Source organism: Choristoneura fumiferana, chromosome Z, assembly GCF_025370935.1.
Source record: "Choristoneura fumiferana chromosome Z, NRCan_CFum_1, whole genome shotgun sequence".
NCBI classification, from domain to species: Eukaryota; Metazoa; Arthropoda; class Insecta; order Lepidoptera; family Tortricidae; genus Choristoneura; species Choristoneura fumiferana.
The window spans coordinates 12,384,533-12,405,873 of NC_133472.1; the positions used below are offsets into that span (position 1 = coordinate 12,384,533).

Below are 21,341 nucleotides of genomic sequence, written 5' to 3' on the forward strand. Positions count from 1 at the left end.
ACCTTGTGCAGTGCAAGGTCCGCCCTGATTGCTACCACCATCTTGCTCGCTAATGCTGCCGTGAAGCAGCAGTGCTTGCACTGTTGTGTTTCGGCGTGGAGAGTAAGACAGCCGGTGAAATTACTGGCACTTGAGGTATCCCATCTTAGGCCTCTAGGTTGGCAACGCATCTGCAATATCCCTGGTGTTGCAGATGTTTATGGGCGGTGGTGATCTTTTACCATCAGGAGACCCACTTGCGCGTTTGCCATCCAGTCCAGTCCAGTCTGTGTTTGTCTGTGATACCCACATATAATAAACAAAATGTACAGTCGAGTTCATAAACTTGTGAGCAAAAATTTGATCAAAAATATCTGAACACGACTCTATTGTCAACGGCGTAGAAACGTGCTTAAATATTTTTGATCAAATTTTTGCTCACAAGTGTATGAACTCGACTGTAGGTAGGTATTTGTCTACTACTCTACTCTACTCCTTTCCTTTACTTACGCCAAAACGGCTCGACCGATTTGGATGAAATTTGGTATGTAGGTAGATAGCTGCAATGGAATTCGCATTTACTTTTTATTTCGATATACCACAATCTTAACCACCAGGCTTAGAGTTATGAAATTTAGCACAGGTAGTGGTTTTTAGTGCAACGTAAATGAGAACCACTACTTATACCTATTATCTTTAATAATTCTCCTGGGAATTCAGTGAAATTTCGGAATTTCATTCAGTTGCTGTACAGGATTACGCGTGCGAAAGCGCGGGTAAAGTCTAGTATACGGTATTTGACTTTTTTGTATACGTTTTATAGTTGTCAAATACCGTATTATAAATGCGAAAGTTTGTGAGTGTACCTATATGTTTACTCCTTCACGCTAAAACGGCTCGACGGATTTAGATGAAATTTGGTATGTAGATAGATGAAAATTTAGAATAACATTTAAATGCACTACTTTTTATCCTTATTTTCCCACAGGATCAGGATAAAAACTCACTAGGTTGTTATGAAATATTAAATCTCTTCTAGCTTGGTCTTATGTCATTGTTTTCCAGTTCTAGCCCTCAGTCGCCTCAAATCTATAATTTTAATGACCTGATAAATTTAATAAAAGTTAAAATTGGTATTAACTGAGATTAACCCATTCAGTGCCGTTGACGCCCATCGGCGTCTTGGTGGACCCTCATGTAGTGCCGTTGACGCCCATCGGCGTCTTGGTGGACCCTCATGTAATGCCGCTGACGCCGATAGGCGTCTGTTCTGCCGAAGCGTCGGCATCGCGGCAAAGTACGTAATCTGGCGCTCGGAAATAAATGGGTTAAGTTAAGGGGTCTAGAATGCAGGTTTCATTTTATTTCCTGTACACATGGCTAAATAGGAAATCATTGCTCTTTAAATTGGATATGTTATGAACAGTTTTAAAGTTATTGTCATGCTTACAAGCGAGGATGAGGAGCCAGTGCAGAGTCATGGGGGTTATAAGCTCCACCATGTGCCATGGACTATGGACTGGGTCTAGGAAAACAGTAGATATTATTCTAAGCTCATTGCTTCAGTGTTTTATTTTCAAAAAAATATTTTGAATTTGAACATGTGAAACTGATAATTAGTGCAATTAAGCAATTATTAAATACTTTAGGTTATGAGATGAATAACAATTAAAAAAGAAAATACAGTAGAATTTGAATAAAATATTATTTACAATCAAGTAAATATCTAAACCTAAATAACAATTGATTATCTAAGGCAGTGTTTTTCAAACTTTTCAGGATGCATCCCCCTTAGGTCAGAAAATTGTTGGCGACCACCTGCTTACCTCCACTTACAGTAATTTATTTTAATCTTACATCAATAATATAAACATTGAATAATGATAAACAATAATGATGCGACTGATTAAAAAACACTGATTAAAAAACACTGATCTAAGGAATACCAAAATTTAATCCCACTTTGATTTTTTCTTCTCAAATATCTCTTTTCCATCCTTATCTACAGCTGCATAGTATCCCAGTGATTCATATTTCTGCCTCATGTATGCAATGTAGCCAAGGGTTATGCCGAAGCATGTCAAACCTATGCTCATTATTACTATGTTCTGAAAAAAATTAAGAAAAAATTAGAAATAAAACATATAAAATAAAATTATGTTCTCTGTATATTAAAAGTTTAAGACGTTTCTTGGGCAATTCCAAACAACATTAGCCAAAATTGAGATGAGTATGACTGTATAAAAAAGTACTATAGATAAAATTTGAAAAAATTATGCCTTTGGTAGGTACAAGCTAGATAAAATACTCTCTACTATAGTACTGGACTGCGACTGCATCATCTTTACCAGTACACATCAGCCTTACTTAGTACATTATTAATATGAAATGATAATTTCGCCTGAGATTTGTCAAGTGCAATATAAATTCACAAAGTAAGAGTAAAGCACGGAAATGTATTGGTGTACGTTTATTTATCATGGAATCCTTACAGGTTTAGCATACAGCTCAAAATTCACAACTCTAAATGCTGTAGTTGACCTCATAGAACGGATTCCTTCTCCAGGTTTTTCATTTTTGCTATCAGCCATGGTAACAATTGATTTATTTCCGATTAATTAGTGAACTGAGTTAGGTTTTTCATGGAACAATTAACTAAATTAAAAATTACGTGATCTAAATTGAGGTTTTCTGGGTTTCCTTTTGGTCTGAGCTTTTGGTTTACTTTGTTTGTCAATGTACTTATACTCTTTGGTCAATGTCCACAGACTAACTAAGACACAGACTAATAAGAGATACTAAGAGTTGACTAAGAGATACTACGTTACGTCAAGTCAATCAATCAATGTGATAGACAGGTATATCAGTGTTGCCAACTCCTAGAAACTCGAGATGCTAAATTTTTGAATTTGAATTTGAAGCCCTACAATGTAAAGTAAATTTACAGGTAAAAATAACGGTAATTAGGTAACGTTAAATAATGTTAAGTTATCAATTAACGTTAAATTTTAATACCGGTTCTAGGTATTTTTATGATTTTTACCGTTATTTAACGTTACTTATAGTGTGAATTTGGTAACGTTAACAAGCCCTGGATGGAGGTTCGTCGTATCCATGGTACTTTTTTTTTTTATTTTCAAATGACGCCACCAAGATGGCAGTCAAGCTAAGGTGGCACTATGGTCATTGAGGCGTGTCAAAAAGGAGTTTAATTCTTTAAAAAATCGTATAAAATGTTATAAATTTTCACTCATATAGTATACAATTTCTATGTTTATTGTTTCTAAGTTTATCTGAATTAAAATTTATTTGAAAATGGAGTCGAACTCTGCACCACACGAAGATATTCACGATGGCGGGGAAGAGTCTCCTTTGGGTGAAACTCAACCAACAGACGCAGGTGCTGAAAACGCAGAAGATAATGTCACTAGCCAAGACCAAGAATCGGAAGCAGCAACCACTGAAGAAGCAAGCAAGTTACTTTAGCTTTTTTTTAAATACAGTTGCCACTGGTCAACTCGACTGTAACACACGGATTTTTCTTTATGAAAATGCTAAAATTTATGTTTAGACACCATTTGTTATCGCTAGATATTATCCAGTAAGCTTAAATTTAAACGAACAAGCACATTAACTCAAAAGATATCACTAAGAATTACCTGTATACATTGCTTACGCAAATCAAATATAACTGACTAACAAATATTTTCCAATTTCTGCATTTACTAAGATTTTCGAATGATTTAAAATTAGTTTACCCTGTTTTCTGACAGCTACAAATGGAGCAGCTCCTACAAGCAGTAGTGATGCTTTGGAGGAACCAGAATCAGCTGCTGGTGAAGTTGCAGTCCAAGAAACCGATGAAGGTGATTTTGATAATTTAACAGAACTTATAAATGTGAGTATCATAATGTGTATATGTTTCAACAACAGTTTCATTTTTATTTTAGTCAATGCTGAGGCAGAGCCAGAAGAAATGGACATTGATGACACAGCAACAGGGGCTGTGACTGATGGGCCAGTTTATATAGGAGATAATTGCATACCTACACCTGTAAGTCTTCTTATGGTAGTATTTAAGTGTGCTATAGATTCGTAGTGTGTTTATAGAGACATGACATTGCATCTAGCTTTACAAAGTAGATAAAATAGGTAAAAAAATAATAATTGTATAATTACACAAGTACTTGCTTCATTTGTTTGATGAAACTAAGTAGGTATCAATTGAAATGCAATTGGATATTTTGCCAAAAATTATAGTGGGACAGATTTCTAAAACTTGGAATTAATCATAGACACTTTGGGGCTTTTTCACCATCAATTGATTACTGTTAACTGACAGTTGAATATGATGCCGTCTCCGTCTATACAAACAAAACAAATAGAGACAGCATCACATTTAACTGTCAGTTAACATTAATCAATGGATGGTGAAACAGCCCCTTAAAGTATCAGAGACAGAAAATGAAATTTATCTTTCCACAGGTGACTGATGAAGGTTCTCCTCCAGATGAAGAAATTAAAATGGATGCTATGATGAAAGACCAGGGCTCTGATGAGCTTGAGGGGGTAGAGGGTCAGGAGGAGTCCCCTGACCAGTCCATTAGCTCGGCAACTCCCCTTGACAGTGGTGTTGGGGAAGGGGAAGGTGATGGTGGACAAATGGTGCCAGATGGTTAGCCTACTCTATATAATTTACTCTTTGATTCAATATGTTATTGATTTATTTCACTGTTACTCAGGACACCATAGTGCTATGATATTTATAATTATTTATTGGTGGCCATTTTTATTTCCATTCATACATGAATAGTTATGTAGTTAAATTGTTTTATTTTAGATGAGTCAAGCACAATGGATGAAGACATGGGTGGGTGTGAGGGCGTAGCTAGTAGTGATGATGTAAATGATATAAGCAGTGCTGCTCAAGATGCCCTAAGCACAGGGATAAGGTATGCGAACAATACAGAATATTTAAAATACATCAGAATATGTAATTCAAACACCATTGTAGGCTTTTCAAATGTCGAATATGAAATCCTTTTTTTAATCTATATGTATTTAGTCAATGTACTCATTGTTGTCTATTAGCTCAAGCACGGCTGAAGGAGGATCAGATATAACAAGCAGTGGCCAGACAGAGGCTGCATTGATCTCTTCTACTGCTAACGGGCCAGCCCTGCTTCACTCATTCTCCCTAGCAGCTCAACAGGCACATGCTAATGAGTGAGTATAAACCCAACAACAATACAATACAATACAAATATTCTTTATTGATCACCAAAAGCAGTACAGAGACATTACAAAAACAGCAAAATTCAGGTAGGCAATAGGCGGTCTTATAAAAAGCGATCTCTTCCAGACAACCAATAACTACATTAAAGGTCATTGTGTATGATAATGGTATAATAATGACCATTTGAATTGAAGAAACATGTTCATCAGTCTTTAGTATCAGTCTTACTCAGTAAAAATAAATAAAAAGGAAGTGAAGGCTGGCCCTCCTCCGTTAACAATAATGATTGTATTGTGTATGAAACTTTCTTGCTTATTTCAAATCCAACAATCAGTTCTATCCTCTGTCTAAATAGATGTTTTGACTTTGTATTAAGTTCAGCCTAGCAAAGTTGTACCTCGGCACAAAATCTCATATTTGGTGTGGTGCCATTCATGAATTACCTCACACATTAAGGGGAGGGAGGATGGCTATTTATGACACTAACAAAATAATAACGTTTTTTTTAGTGTGGGTAGGTTCAGCTCCCTGGTTGTCATGGTCATGAACTATGGAGTATGGACCTCTAAATGACTGATGACCAATCAAATATATGAAGTGAAGTATGTATGTATGTATGTTGTGTGTTATGTTGAGATATATTGAAGTTTATTAAAAGCTTGAAAAATGGATTTTATTTCATTTGCTATTTTTTTTTCTTTTTTTGAATCTTTTATTTTGACAAGGCTTAAGTACACCTAATGTGACTATGTCAGCCTCATGGGGAGCCTCAGATACACCTTGAGAATGAGACTGTCATTAAATAAAATTTGTCATCTCTCAAAATTACACTGAAAGAATTTTAACACATAGTTCAATTTTGCAAGCTGACATATTTTGTTTAGTGACAGTCTCATTCTCAAGGTGCGTATTACATTCTCCCTTGTACTGAAATCAAGTCTCTAGATGCAAAGGACTGTCTAATGAACCTGTAAATCAGCATTGCTTCTCCTGAAAGTGGTCGACTCAGAATCACATTTACACCTCCATTCAACAAGCCTATACCATCCATATATGTGTGTGATGTCCTTACTCTGATCACATTCCAAAAGAAAATGAATTAGGTCTTAGTCTTATTACAACCTATACTGCTGCTGCTTTTAGAGGTTAGCTTTCACTTGTGTTTTTTTGCTTTAGCGATTGATGAACCCATTTTAGCCCTTACATGAATTGGTTTCTGCTGTGCAATTGTAATGTCAAAATTAAACGTGTAGGGTACATGAAAAAGGTAAACTGTTTTTATCTGCCTGTTTTGTCTATGAAGTTAATCATCATCTCAGCGTCTCAGCTTTAATTGACCTACGTCCCACTGCTGGGCATAGGCTTCCTCAGAATGAGAGGGCTTCGGCTATTGTTCCCATGTGGGACCCGATTAGGAACTTCACACACCATTGCAAAAAAATAGACATCCCCAATTGCTTTGCAGATTTTGTAATAATGTTTTCCTTCACAATAAAGCTCTTCGTAAATCTCGAAAACTCTGAGGTGTCAGCCCAAATTTGAACACGTGATCCACTGCTTAAGAGGAAAACCACTGAGCTACCACAGTTAGTCAGATTTTGGTACGAGTAAAGAAAACCAAAACCTACAGGGTACTTCCTATCGACTTTATTAAAATAATGAAATTTGGCGAAAAGCAAGATCAATATGAAAATTGATAAGATATTTGTTATATTTAGTTTAGTTATCTGTAGTTTGAAAATTGACCAGACAAATAAAATATATGATGGAGGAGATGTTCATTGCAGCAATGTTAGGTTTTCTTCCTAATTATTTTACTGTTTATTATGTAGTAATGTGATATTGTTTGTCAGGGAACTGGAAATGGACTTGGCTGGTATTTTATATATGTATTTAGAGTGTGCTAAGCGAACGTTATGCTGGTAATTACCCTAAAACTCCTAAGCAATTTAAATTAAGTAAACTCAATAATAATGTCTAAACGTCACAGACGATTCACTTCAGCAGTAGGGAGAAAGAACTTCATCAGTTCTTATCAACTTCTTAGTTCACTTGAAAGTGATAGAATTGTAACTATCTGAGCCTTCAGTTGTAATCTTACAACTTTACGTACAAAATAATAAGTCAGGAATTGTAACTGCGCTATAAGCATGCATACCGTGTCCTAAGCGTGTCCTGCGCTAAAGTGCGCATGCGCGTCATTTAATTTTGACTGACATTTATTTTGCAAGTTTAGTGAGCTCACGTCAAATTTGACTTTTGATTGTGAACAGCTCTAAATTATCATGCCGACGTGTGTCATGAAGAGGTGCAGGAACAATGCAAAATTAAAATGTCTGGGGATCACTTTCCACTAATATAGTCGTAAAAATAGATTTATGTTTAAAAATGTTCAAATACATTATTAGTTGGAGATGGTCAGTATTTATGCAAAATCAAGTCTGTGGTCTATGGCTCACATAATGTAAATGTAACAGTTTCCTCACGCCTATTCATACTTTCTTCTTTCCTGTATCGCCCAAACCATAGGTACAAACAGTCTTTATATTTTTCTGACAGCTAAACTCAAATAAACCGCCATTAGTGAAAGTTTTTCGTTTATTTTTGTTATATATATATATATATACGCTTTTTAGTGTGAATAATATAAGATACAATATTTTAATGTCAACTGCTCATCACCTTTTACGAAAGATTGGTTTTTCCGATGCAGAGACGTTTATTATTCAAAAGTCCTGGTGCTTCACCACCCGTTCCATTTCACCATATGCATTACGAGGAGCATAAATTGCTTAGCAACTGTGTTAAAATAATTGAAATGAAACCCGTGAAATACTTGTTATTGAGTAGTACCTAACTCCGGTGGTCAACTGTGGTCATCACTTGTCTTTACCATTAGTTCCACTTCACCAAATGATGATGTTCAAGAGCAAATGCACGATAGTCCGGTTGGTTACGGGTTGTTCCATAGCCCAGAACAAAAAATAAAAAAATGTGCCTTTGACTCCTTCGTTTTGGCAGGTGACACTCTTTACCGGTCCGGATAATACCATCATGGAAATACCGACCCTGTTCTTCATGTACACGCCCATAGAAACTGACATGAGCTTCTATGGGTGTGTACATGAAAAACAGGGTCTGTATTTCCATGTCGGTATTATCCGGGCCAGTAAATAGTGTCACCTGTCAAACGATCGAGTCAAAGACACAAATTCTTTTTTACGGAACAACCCGTAACCGACCGGACTATCGTAATTTGGCGGTAGAGAAAACTCTTTATTTTTTTTTAAATAATTGATGCTACTTAAAAATCTGATATTTTTCTGTCAATTAGAAAGGTTATTCCTATCGATAAAAAAAGTTTCAATCGTTTCTAAAATTTTCATCCATTCCCCATTAGAAAGGTTATTCCTAACGATAAATAAAGTTTCAAGCGTTTCTTAAATTTTCATCCATTCCCCATTAGAAAGGTTATATTCCTAACGATAAAAAAAGGGTTTCAAGCGTTTCCAAATATTCATCCATTCCCCATTAGAAAGGTTATTCCTAACGATAAAAAAAGTTTCAAGCGTTTCTTAAATTTTCATCCATTCCCCATTAGAAAGGTTATCCCTAACGATAAAAAAAGTTTCAAGGGTTTCTAAAATTTTCATCCAATCCCCATTTCCTTGGGATGGGATCCAATCATCAGATCCTGATTCTGTGACTATGGGACCTAATTAGAGATATTCCTATACAAACGATTTTTTTTTTCAAATCGGTTCATAAATGACGGAGTTCTGAATTAACAACCAAAAAAATACAACCGAATTAATAACCTCATCCTTTTCCTTTAAGTCGCTTAAAAAATAAGCTGTCATCATCAATTGAAACTTTAGATGTAAGAAAGTGATCGTAATTTTTGCATCTGACATTCTTTCTGAATTTTAACCAATCAACAAGCACGTCTATTTGCAAATCGGAGATTTGCAACCTCGAAATTGATTAGTATTTGAATCATAAGTCATTTTGGTTCTAGGTATGGCCACTTTTTCTGTGGAATTTGTTCCGAGTTACGCTTCCTGATAGTGTTGCGCATAGTAGTTCACTACTAGGAGCGCTCGGTTTAGTTCGCCGCTCCTCAACGAACTAGTTCGTTCTTTTAGGTCGTCAGCTCCCGACGCCAACGCTGATCAACGCTCCCGTCTCGAACCAGAGAAAGGATTCTTTGTAGTAATTATTTTACTTTTACTTTTTACATTGCACTTGTGGTAATTTATTTGGATATGTTTTTTTTTATCTTCTTCTATCTATACATATAATAAAGCTGAAGAGGGTCGAAAGTCTGTTCATGGAAGATATTCGAAAAAAAGTTGGCTGGGGAGACTTAGAATCGATAACAGAACACGTTTGAATAGTTTTTAGAATTTTTGTCTGTTTGTCTGTTTATCTGTTTGTCGTTTATTTGACCGCGCATCACGTGAGAACGGCTGAACGGATTTTTATACAAACTTTACTAATCTGACGAGAAAATCCCCGGCCAGGTTATAGACTATAAAAATTCGACCCTTAGGGTATAAAAATTCAACCCTTAAAAGTGGAGGTAGCTAGGTAATACACTCGATTGAGTTAAGTTTCCACCTTCAAGTTTTCAAATACGTGCTATGACTATCAAGTACCCTGATAAACTAACAGATGGCGCTGAAATTAATAACGTTGTGACACGAGTAAGCCACTAAGGAAGGATTTAAATTAACTAAGTTTAAAAGGGAGTACGGATATCAGCAAATTTAATTGAATAATTTAATTGATTTAATAATACAACTAAAATGAAACGACAATAAAGTAATTGCCACACATTGCAGTGCCACCGTTTGGAGAACTGGGTAAACAGTAAGTAATGAAGTAAAGTAATAAAAAAGAGTTTACTTACATAGTTATACTTCGTTTGTTTTAGCATTAGAAAAAGGGTAAGCAATCTTGACGAGTCTTTTTACTTAAAAACGTTTAAAATAAACAGTTACTATTACTTACGATACCAAAAGCATATAAATGACCATTATTTCCTTGCTAATTATTACTAAATATTTGCTGTGACTTATTTTTCAAGTGTTTTTCAATAAAAAGACACATCAAGATCGCTTACCTTCTTTCGTTTTAAGAGGTAGCCCTTTGTCTAGCAGTGGACCTCTTCCGGCTGATGATGACGAATTATATCGCATCTATATTCATACGTATTGCCTCTTTTAAGCACTTAATAATGGTCACGAAGGTGAGTACTTAAAAATAAAAAAAATCTCTTTCGTTTGCGGAGTAAATTTCAAACGATTTCGGAATTGGGACTCGCATTTTATAGACTTTACCGTACCTTCCCGAAAAAAAAAGAATTTTTCGCGAAAGTCTCGCAGCGCATAAAAACTACTAGGAGCACGGTCTCAGGAGTCTGAGGAAGACCGCGATGGGAGACTCAGTGGCGCTCTAGCCAGGCAGGCCGCTTCGCTTTCGGCTGAAACGGCAAGCCAGCGCGCGGCTGGGTTGCGATACCAAAGACATGTACGCAATATTTGAGACCGCTCGATGTAGGAAAATAAAAGAATAAAAATCTTATTTCTTGAGCAATATACATAGATGTAAAACTTAATGATCATGATCAGATTTTTCAGTTTATTGCTTAGCCGTAGTTTGAAGGGATAATTCGAAAATTCCGCGAACACTGCCAATAAATATAAAAATCTACGCATACGAAGTCGCGGGCAAAAGCTAGTGTATTTATATAGTAAAAAAAAATACTTAATTGAAAAGTCGGTTTTTTAGTATAACAATGTTTATTTCGAACAGATATTGGAATGAAAAAATTAACCATTCACACTCGTAGGTAACATATTTTACAATGCACGTGCTCGGAAAGTGCCTCTTGACGTGGGTCAACATATCCATAGAAAATTAGTGATTCCTGCACGCATCCACAAGTGTGCGGAAAAGTTATATGGATTTTACTTACCGCACTTGTGCGGTAAAGTAACTTTTTAAATTGCCAAATGATGTCCAAACTATTGTTAAAAAAATAAGTCTAAAGAGTCTTTATAGTTAGTCTTTGAACAAATAAGAAAACGTTTGATGCAACCAACTGAATATTTACTGATAAGATAATACAGATTAAACGCAACAGAAAAGAGAACGTTAATATTTTTTTTCATGTAAACTCGTATTTTAATTCTGTTTAAAGTTATGAAAAAAAAGGAAATAAATTCTTAATTCGGACCGTGCGACGTCAAGCGCGCGCACTCGAAAGTTAACCAATGAGCTTTCAGTGCGCGCGCACGACGTGGCACGAACCAATCATGGTTACCCGTTCGCGCCTGTCATGAAACCCCGCCAAAGTAATGTTCATGAGTTCAGTCTGGTGAATTAATTTTTGATGAGTAAATTAAAATGAAGAGTTCAAATGATGAATTTATATCTGACTTTACGCCGCCTTACGTCCTCCACGAAGCACATATTGTCAGTGACAAACTCAATGCTGAACAAAATACGTGAACTATAATATACATACCTAAGTTAATAAACATCGTAAATTGATAGAATAATCTACTTCTACACACATGGATATTATAACATCGACCGGTATGTCTTATTCTTATTTATTTGCTTTTATCTATTAGAATTAGTGAACCAATTTTGATTTATTTACAGTTCCAAAGCTAAAAAATCTCAGATTTACGGTAACTTTTTGTTAATAGCTGGTAGATTAGATACATAATACATATACTTGATGATAATTAACTATTACACGGATTAATTCACGGGTTGCACTGATATTTAGCATTATAGGAGCGTGCAGGAGATAAGGACTAGCCAATATAAGTGTGGAAAATGTCAAGCAACAAGGGCTAATAATTAGTCATAAAAAATCACGATACTAAAACAGTCTCCTTTACCTATCATTAGTAGCTGTAGCTGTTCTAAATCAATCTTCTGAGTCAATGACTGTTATGAAAGTTGGTTTAATAAAGTGTATACGTTAACGATTTTGGTTTGGCGAGCATGTCGGTATGTATATCTACTGGCTGCTACTGTAGTAAAAGGAGTATGGCAAGTAAATGATGTTAGACACTGCCAAGATTTTTTTCCTCGCTTAATGCATTGTAAAACGTTGTATGATATACGTGTCGAAAGTAGGAAATTCCCAACTCGTGCCGGCTCAAAACACTCGCTTCGCTCGTGTTTAAAGTTCTCCGCCACTCGTTGGGAATTGCCTACTTTCCGCACTTGTATCATAAATAACTATTATTTATGATTGGCCAGTAATATATTACCTTTTTGTTTTTGGCTCCGGTAACGCCGTGCCGCGCTCCTCATTTTCTCCCGCTCCCGCTCCCGTCACAGCAGGGCTACTATGAAACTCGAAACTCGAAGTTCGTGTCGTGCGGTCCCTCTGACACTTATACTATTTATTACGAGAGCGAGAGGGACAGCACGACACGAACTTCGAGTTTCGTAGTAGCCCTGCAGTTCGTTCGGTGTCGGTCTTACTCATCGTATGAACTGAACTAACGAACTAAGGAGCGAGCGGTCTGGGAACTAGTTTGCGTAGTTCGTGTGCGGGAGCGTTCTTACGACTTAGTTCGTTCGCGAACTACACAATCCTACTTCCTGATTTATTATTTATACATAGATCTTTAAGGGGCTACCCGAGGTTTTCATCGTTTTTTGCTAAGTTTTGAATCGTATCTCTTACTTTTGCACTACATATAGAATTATAAGTCGAACGGCTATCGGTTCTCCAATCTTTTATCTCCATTGTTGTCTACCGGATTTTGAAAAAAAAAACACTTATTTCGTATCTCTATTGACGTGAAAGATCTAACATATACGAAATCTACATATTCGGGTTCGTCTTTGACGTCTCTAAAAACTAGTCGAGGGTTTTGTTTGAAACTAATTAACACAAAAGTTATGGCCAGAAAACCAGTTTTTTGGCGATACCAACTTCTTTGGTGCCAAATATCTCGAAGACAATGCACTTTGAAGTAAATATGGGATACTATATTGCTTACAGCCATTGTTGTTAATATAATAAGCTACAAAAAAACATTAGAAAACTAAGGAATTGAAATCGAAGGTCAATTGGGGCATGGGATCCCCTTAATCATAAATATTTATTAAGCTTCTGTCAACTTTGTTTGTCTTTACTTGCCATTTTTAAATATGTGCCTTTGCCAGACAAAAATGAAACATATTTTTGCTATACCTGGCAGTGAAGGACCAAACATACTAGATTTCTAGTATGTTTGGTCCTTCACTCATTAGGTATAGCTCATTATTTGATACGTCTTGCTTTGCAGATTATTTTTGCAAATATTTTTTTTCCAATGCGTATAAGCCGAAAAATATTGGGTTAAATAAATCAGTGAACCCATATTCTGTCCCTAAAGTGTATATTATTTGTCAGGTTCGGCGATGCAGACACATCGGAAATGGAGGGTGCTGCAGATACGATGCCTTCCGTCAGCGAGTCTATGCCTCTCCTCGCGTTGGCGGCAAATGGCTCCGCTCTCCTGTCCCCGGGCTTAATGCAAGGTACGTATTCATCCGTTCGGACAGGCTAAGGTGCAGCCACTTACTCAATTCGCACAGTTTTATATAGAACAAAAACTTTCCAAACACAAACTAAACCATAGCCGCCAACATGAGTAACAGGTGTTTTTACATATTTATGTTAAAAAGGTTTTCCCACTCGTTTATTGTTGTTTACCTTCCATTTTTGTGTCCATACTTTTTAAAGTATGGATACCTTTAAAGTTAACTTTTTTCTCTAATTTTGTATTTTATTTATAAGTTCGCTACGTTCACATCGTAACTCGCGCCACTGGCCTTTTTTGACCCCTATTTATTATTAAATATATCAATGAGCGGTAAAACATGCCCATAGTGTATTATTCAATGATTCTATTATGAAGGGGAGGAAGGCGGCGCGGGCGTGTCATCGTCGCAGGCGGCGGAGGGCGGCTCAGCGGGCGCGGCCAGCGAGGGCGAGGGCGCCGTCAGCAGCTCGGGCGGCAGCAACGGAAGTAACGGCACGCCGCCGTTGCGGCCCGCGGACGCGGCGCACGCGCTCGCCACTCTCGCCAGCGCCGCGCTGCACCACCAACACGAACAGGTGAATACCACGGCCCGGGAGAGGGCCGGACACATCACCGCACGCGCAACATGTTGACACGTTTAAAAAATCTGCTAAGATAATTTTTTCTCAGAAAAACTATTTTAGGGGGGCACCCAACTTCCTCCATATGCACTCGTGGATATTGGGAAGGAAAGGGGGAAGCGGGATAGGGGGAAGAGCGGTGGCTCAAGACAGGTTGTTCATCAAGATATTTGTTTTCAAGTATTGGATGTTTATATATGTATTATCTATCTACATATAAGTATGTTTATCAGTTGCCTAGTTGATTACCCACAGCGCATAACGACCTCAATAATTTCAGAATGATACAGACGACCCAAAGCAACATAATGACGAAGATTCCTGGTATACTGTGGGAATTTTCAAAGGAACTACATTTACGGTAAGTTCACTTCATGGTTGTATTAAGCAGTCTAAATTATAAACTCAAAATATTCTACAGTACCCGGCGATAAAGATTGCACATCGGTCTTTGGAAAGAGACAATTGGCCATTTACGACGATTTCCGAATACTGGCGATATTCCATCAATCATCGTATTTATTAAGTGACGTTTTACATCTTTGACATCAAAGACACTGCACTTTATGGACTTCATTTAATTAGTCTATGAGAATTCAAATTGTTTTTTATTCGAAATACTTGCATAAGTGCTTACATTTCGGCGATATTTTACAAGCTTTTATTCAGTTTCACCTGTCCCGTTGTCTGTATTTCTGTCTGTCTGTAGTCAAATCTTGCAAGTTAAATTGGACCAACTTCCAGTAGTCGGATTGACTTGAAATTTGGCATACTTATGTAAATCACGTGACAATACAATAATCTAGTAGTGACATCCTGGTAGTCCAGCCTCCTCCGTCCAGTCCCTTGTCTCCGCAGTAAGGAACTCTTCAATGGTTAATAGCATCGACTTAAATTTGGTATGCAAATGTAGTTTGGGTGACAATGCAAGTACAGTCAATAAAAGGACAGTCAGCAAAAAAAACTTGTATTAAAAATGAAATTTTTATGGTTAGGTTATTTAGAAGCTTTTCTTTAGCTTGCCCTCTTTGTTTATTTATTTATTTATTGTTTGTTTGTTTGGGTCAAATCTTGGAAGCTAAATTTGACCCACTTCCAATGGTCCGATCGACTTGAAATATAATCTGGTAGTGACATCTTGGTGGTCCTGCCAGGATCGTCTCTGCAAGAGGGAATTCCTCAATAGTTAATAGTAACGACTTGAAATTTGGTACAGATGTGTAGTTAAGACGACAATGCAAGTACACTCAACAAAAAGTACATTCGGCAAAAAAAGGTTGTATTAAAAATGGTTTTTTTTTTTTAACAAAAACTTATTACAAGCATAATATTTATTTGCAGTGTAATGAAACTATGTTTGCTTGGGTGGAATCTTTCAACTCAAACTTGAAGTGGATATCTTCAACCGATTGAGCTGAAATTTTACACGCATGTATAAATCCGATGGCAATGCAATATTATTATAACATGGAGTTGATCTGATGATAAAGCTAGCGGGTGACCATAGGAACTCTGTGATAAATGACACGACCGCATCGAGTTTGGACTCGTTTGTCGTCTTGAAAAGTACTTTGGTAACCAGGGGCATAAAGTAGGTACGGTCAGCAAAAAAAAACTTATATTAGAAGAATTTGAAGAAAAACTTTGTGAACTGTTACGGAACCCTTCATGTTCGAGTCCGCTTGACCAATTTTTTAAATCTGTCGGGTTCCCCTAAAAATTATTTATAAATATGGCAAGCAATTTCGCGTGACCGACCATCTAAAGGTTTCTCTCTTTTTCCTAGAGACTCCATCGTACAATTTAAAGTTGAAGGGTTTCAACTACTTATAATTATCTATTTTTATCTAAATGCGTCTATTCTCTATAGGTAGAGTCATTCACGATGACGTGTGCCGAGGTTCTTATTACAATAATGTCTGATTGGCATTGGTGGATGGCGCTAGGTATACTGCACCTGTACAACGACTGACAAACGTGGACAAAGGTCACTTAAGTAGTGTTTGACACCGCTCTACAAGGCCGAAATTAGCAGTCTCTTCCCAAAGACCGATGTACAATCTTTATCGTCGGGTATTGTAACAGCTTATGAAACAAATACTTAGTTTTCTTGTTCAACATAAACCTCTTTCTCTGGATCTAATTACGAAAAGTTTTATGTTACAACGAGTTGTTACCAAAACAAGTAAGATATTAATACATACTTAGTTGGATAACTAAGTCTTTGTTTGACTTGCAGATGAACTTCATACAATACATACAATACAATGACTCTTTATTGAACACCAACACATAGTAAACAGTACAGAAAACACAGGTATATATAGATTTTATCTTCATGTGTTGACATAGTATTTTTTGTAGGTCCAAAACTATTTATCGGATCCGAATGTGGATTTGTCGAACTTGTCTCTCGACAACCTACCGGATTTGTCCGGTTTGCCGACGACGCCGCTGGAACACGGAACTGCATACAAGTTCCGACTCGCGGCTATTAACTCCTGCGGCAGAGGTGAATTTAGCGAAGTGAGTCATCCCAACTAAGTTCTGAAGAATATATTTGCGTTTGCGCATATCTCTAACATTCTGTCTGTTTTTAAGGAAAGTGCATTCAAGACTTGTTTGCCCGGTTTCCCTGGAGCCCCGTCAGCTATAAAAATATCAAAGTCCGTGGAGGGAGCACATCTATCGTGGGAGCCGCCGCAGGTTGCCGCCGAAGGCATATTCGAGTACTCCGTGTACCTGGCTGTGCGATCTAATACTCAACCTAAGGTGAGGTATATTTTAAGATATATTATTCTTTTTGATTATTTGAAATGTATAATTTTTAAAAACAAGATATAAATGTTTTGGATTGTCACTGTAATAATCAGAGACTGGAATTCTCGTGGCACTTTTGAGCTGTCATAGGGACTTCTCATTTATTGTATTGATATTATATCGATACGTTCTAGAACAACATATTAAAGAAGATTAAAAGTAGAGGTAAACAACAGGCGATCTTATCGCTAAAAATATCGATAGCAGTTCTTGTTGCAATCTCTTAGGTATATTTGGCGTATAGATATTTGAGTCTTTTATCCCGACGTTTCGAAGTATAGGTAATCGTCATATAATTTGTTTTATTTTAATGAGTAATAATCACAAAAAATCTTAGAAGATATTATAATTCCTATTTAAAATTTTCAAAAAGTTAGTATCCAAATGTTATCTCGAAGAGATCGTTCTTTAGCGATACGACAGTCTGTTGTTTACCTCTACTTTTAATCTTTTTTTAATATGTTGTGTTCGGTAATGTATCGATATACCTAGTAAAATATTGGAAGTCGATAAATGAGAAGACCCAATGACAGCTCAAATGAGGCACGAGTATTCCGATCTCTGGTAATAATAGAGGAGCATAGTAAAATTGGGATGTCCCAATTTTTGACAACATATAATAAATCGAAAACTATTCGGAGAAATAGGCTTTGTGAAGCGTTTTCAGAAATCAGATTCCAAAAATGTGATAAACTGAATTAAATAAACAAAATCTAAGTAGTGACCCTCATTTGACCCCTGCAGTGTCTCGTCACAAAGGCAGTTATAAAGCAGGTCTACACTCTTAAGCAAATTGACAGTTTGAAATGTTACTGTCCTGCTTATAATAGCAAAGAGTGACAAAGATAGAACTTTAATCACATGATGGCTACCCGGCTTTAAACAGTTGTCAATTATCGTAAAGTCCGAAATCTATACGAGTATTTCCAATGTATTTTTACAAATTAAATTATTAAATTACTACGTTACAAGTAAATACAAAAGAATTTAAATATCAGATTTTAATAAAAGATATCTATTTATTATCACACCATTAAACAAACATAGGAATTATCGGAGCTAAAAGAAGAGAAATAAATAAAAAACTATTTGTCATGGTTCATTTAGGACCCTAAGGCGTGCTTGAATTATTGTCAAATTGTAATGCCACAGATTATGTTATGTACGACCTGAATTTTTAAAGGCAATGGAACGTGGCTGTCTCACAGTGACGTCATCCAGCGTATTTCGTGTAAAAATATATAAAAAATTAAATACTCATCCAAATTCAAAATCAATGAAAATGGTATTTTAAAATATCCTATTCGTTCCAAAAATAAAATAAAAACAATAGTTATTTTTTTTGGTGCATCCCAATTGCGTATTTTATGTAGAAAAATATTGTGTTTTTAAAGGCTTTCCAAATTGAATTTTCATATTGTACTACTATCCATACTAATATTATAAATGCGAAAGTGTGTGTGTTTGCGTGAAAGACGGCTTTCACGTCGAAACGGAGCGAGAGGTCGACGTGATTTTTGGCATAGAGATAGTTTATGGGCAAGAGAATAACATAGGCTACTTTTTATCCCGAAAAAAGGCAAGAGTTCCCGAGGGAACAGCGCGCGATAACCGAATTCCACACGGGCGAAGCCGCGGGCAAAAGCTAGTATGTATGTATAAATAAACTACTATTGTATTAAATAAGTGTTGGCAACACCAACAAAAGTATCATATTTAGTAATCTGTAAGTTGTACAATCTGTAGGATCCCCCACTTCTCCTCTCTCTCTGCTGCTGTCACATAAGTAGAAACAGAAAATAATGTCAGTGCCATTTATTTAGGGGCTGTTTCACCATCCATTGATTAGTGTTAACCGACGGCTAAATGTGATTCCGTCTCCGTCTATTCAAACAAAACAAATAGAGATGGAATCACACCTAACCGCCAGTTTACACTAACCAATGGATGGTGAAACAGCCCCTTAGGCTTTTCTTTTTTTTGCGAACGCTACACCATTACATTATAACCAATATTATCGGTCTCGAAGCTGACAATCCCCTATTTCGCGGCCTTTGCAGTAATGTACCTACTATTGTTTATTGTGTAGGAAGCTTCAAAGTCGCAGTTAGCGTTCGTGCGTGTGTACTGCGGCAAAGCGAACACGTGCGTGGTTCCACAATCGTCGCTGAGCGCCGCTCACGTTGACTCCTCCACGAAGCCCGCTATCATATTCCGCATCGCCGCCCGCAACGAGAAAGGCTACGGTCCCGCCACACAAGTCAGGTGGCTGCAAGGTTAGTCGCGCTGACTTATTGATACGACAGCATATAATGCATGTTTACAATAAAAAGATTCTTGCTCTCTTGGGCCAATGTTAATCCTATAGGTTTTTCTCACTGAAAACCAACTCCACCCCTGTAGTTATAAAGCTTGAATCACACAGAGAGTGGTGGCGGAGTATTCTGTATGCCCTCTTTCATGTTAGCTCGAATATTACAACCGGTACCGCCTCCGTGCCGCGCCACACCGCCCCGCCTCCGGCGTCAGTGTGTTTCTAGCTTTAGGGGCTGTTTCACCATCCATTGATTAGTGTTAACTGACGGTTAAATGCGATGCCCTGTCCGTCTATTCAAACAAAACAAGACGACGAAAATAGAGACGGCATCACATTTAACCGTCAGTTAACACTAATCAATGGATGGTGAAACAACTCCTTAGTGTTTTATCACAGTTCGCGTCATTTGTTTTTGATGTTACTTATTACATCCACAACCCAAATTTATAAGGGCGCCACTGACAACATGACTAGTAAAGTAACGTTTTATTTTATTTGATTCGAACCTTTTAAGATTATAATTGAATTATCTGTATCAATCTTAAATTTTAGCTCATTTTGTATTTTTGTATTTTGTTTTCAGACATGAAGTCAACCGGAGTAAAGAGGTCGGGCGAGGGCCGGTTACCGGGCGCGTCGCCTTCCAAACAGCCTAAGCACTAAATTAGAGCGTACGACAGGTTAGAAGTTTCCCTAGTAATAAGTAGTTATATGTACAGATGACTGAGTGTATAATGAAATGAATGATCGACCATACCTTGTACCTAAATATATCAGTGGGTTCTTTCCTGCAAGAAATCTCGCTTGTTACTAAATATTGTACTCTCACCTCCGTACTCACACATGTCACGTGTTATTTAATGGATAATTAGCAAAGTTTACTATTATTTTTTGTATGTATGTTTTTTTTTCAATGCTCAGAATCCTCGGAGTACGGCGGTTAGGTATTGTTTTGTATAAGTGGTACTGGCTGCATATTTTTTATCGTCTATTCATGAGAGCAGGCGTTATAAGTTTATCGAAATCATTTTTTGATTACCTTAATTTAGTTAAGTTTTCTTAGCTTTTACAGTTCGAATGTGTAATTTTGACTAAATGTTCGCCGTGTTGATTTGCGCAGTAATAATTACTGGGAATAATTTGCAGTACTGAGAAATTGGCCTTAAGTGTCATATTTTTTTCCCGGTTGCAATAATTAGTACCACTCTTTTCCTTCATGTACAGAATCCCTAATTGAATATTAAAATATTATCTATAATGACAGTATTGCGGATTGGTTTACAAGTGCATAAATAAAGATTTTCCTGAATATTCTGTGTTATTTGTACCAACCTACAGTTTTCAAAACAACTTTTTATATTTATACCCACTGTATAAGATTTGGGGCAGTTTACGTGCCTTCCTTTTTATATGGCAAAGTCAAGTAGGTATCACTAAGAAGATAAATTCAATAGTAGATTACAGTAGAGGCCGGGAAATAGGGGGTTGCCGGCTAAGCAGATATTAGACATGCGATTATTATATTAGAACCCATATATATTATATTATACCCATATATATTATATTTATATTAGAACCCAACGTTCCGGCCGAGGCATCTATAGTGCTTTTCTCAAACATGAAATGAAATAAAATAAAAAAACAAGAAATCAAGCTGGCGGGACGCTAGCCTCGTCGCCCTGTAAGTAAGTGTAAATGACACACATACTTTGATTATTACTTGTCAATTTACTTTGCTGTACATTGCCGGCTTGTTGGAAAGTTAACAAAGATTGAATTTTAGTTTATTAATTAAATTAATGTTA

The 21,341-nt window shown here is 36.7% G+C and overlaps 2 protein-coding genes across 2 annotated transcripts; one reads left to right on the forward strand and one right to left on the reverse strand.

Moving 5' to 3' along the window:
• Positions 1-1,667: 1,667 nt before the first annotated feature.
• Positions 1,668-2,808, reverse strand: LOC141427412 (small integral membrane protein 8). Its single transcript, XM_074086803.1, has 2 exons — positions 2,472-2,808; positions 1,668-2,087 (listed from the first exon to the last, which is right to left on the reverse strand). The coding sequence occupies exons 1-2, from the start codon at positions 2,568-2,570 to the stop codon at positions 1,932-1,934; spliced, it is 255 nt and encodes an 84-aa protein (XP_073942904.1). The 5' UTR covers positions 2,571-2,808; the 3' UTR covers positions 1,668-1,931.
• A 313-nt stretch (positions 2,809-3,121) lies between these two features.
• On the forward strand, positions 3,122-20,847 carry LOC141427373 (uncharacterized). Its single transcript, XM_074086723.1, has 13 exons — positions 3,122-3,451; positions 3,753-3,845; positions 3,930-4,033; positions 4,465-4,654; positions 4,820-4,931; positions 5,071-5,205; positions 13,647-13,774; positions 14,155-14,354; positions 14,680-14,760; positions 16,764-16,925; positions 17,001-17,171; positions 19,309-19,495; positions 20,120-20,847. The coding sequence occupies exons 1-13, from the start codon at positions 3,295-3,297 to the stop codon at positions 20,197-20,199; spliced, it is 1,800 nt and encodes a 599-aa protein (XP_073942824.1). The 5' UTR covers positions 3,122-3,294; the 3' UTR covers positions 20,200-20,847.
• The last annotated feature ends 494 nt before the right edge of the window (positions 20,848-21,341 follow it).

Coding starts and splice junctions, on each gene's coding strand:
- LOC141427412 (XM_074086803.1), bottom strand. CDS start 2,570: ATGGCTGATAGCAAAAATGAAAAACCTGGAGAAGGAATCCGTTCTATG. Junction 2,088..2,471: donor TTGAGCTGTATGCTAAACCT/GTAAGGATTCCA, acceptor AATTTTTTTCAG/AACATAGTAATAATGAGCAT.
- LOC141427373 (XM_074086723.1), top strand. CDS start 3,295: ATGGAGTCGAACTCTGCACCACACGAAGATATTCACGATGGCGGGGAA. Junction 4,655..4,819: donor TGGACAAATGGTGCCAGATG/GTTAGCCTACTC, acceptor GTTTTATTTTAG/ATGAGTCAAGCACAATGGAT. Junction 13,775..14,154: donor GTCCCCGGGCTTAATGCAAG/GTACGTATTCAT, acceptor TCTATTATGAAG/GGGAGGAAGGCGGCGCGGGC.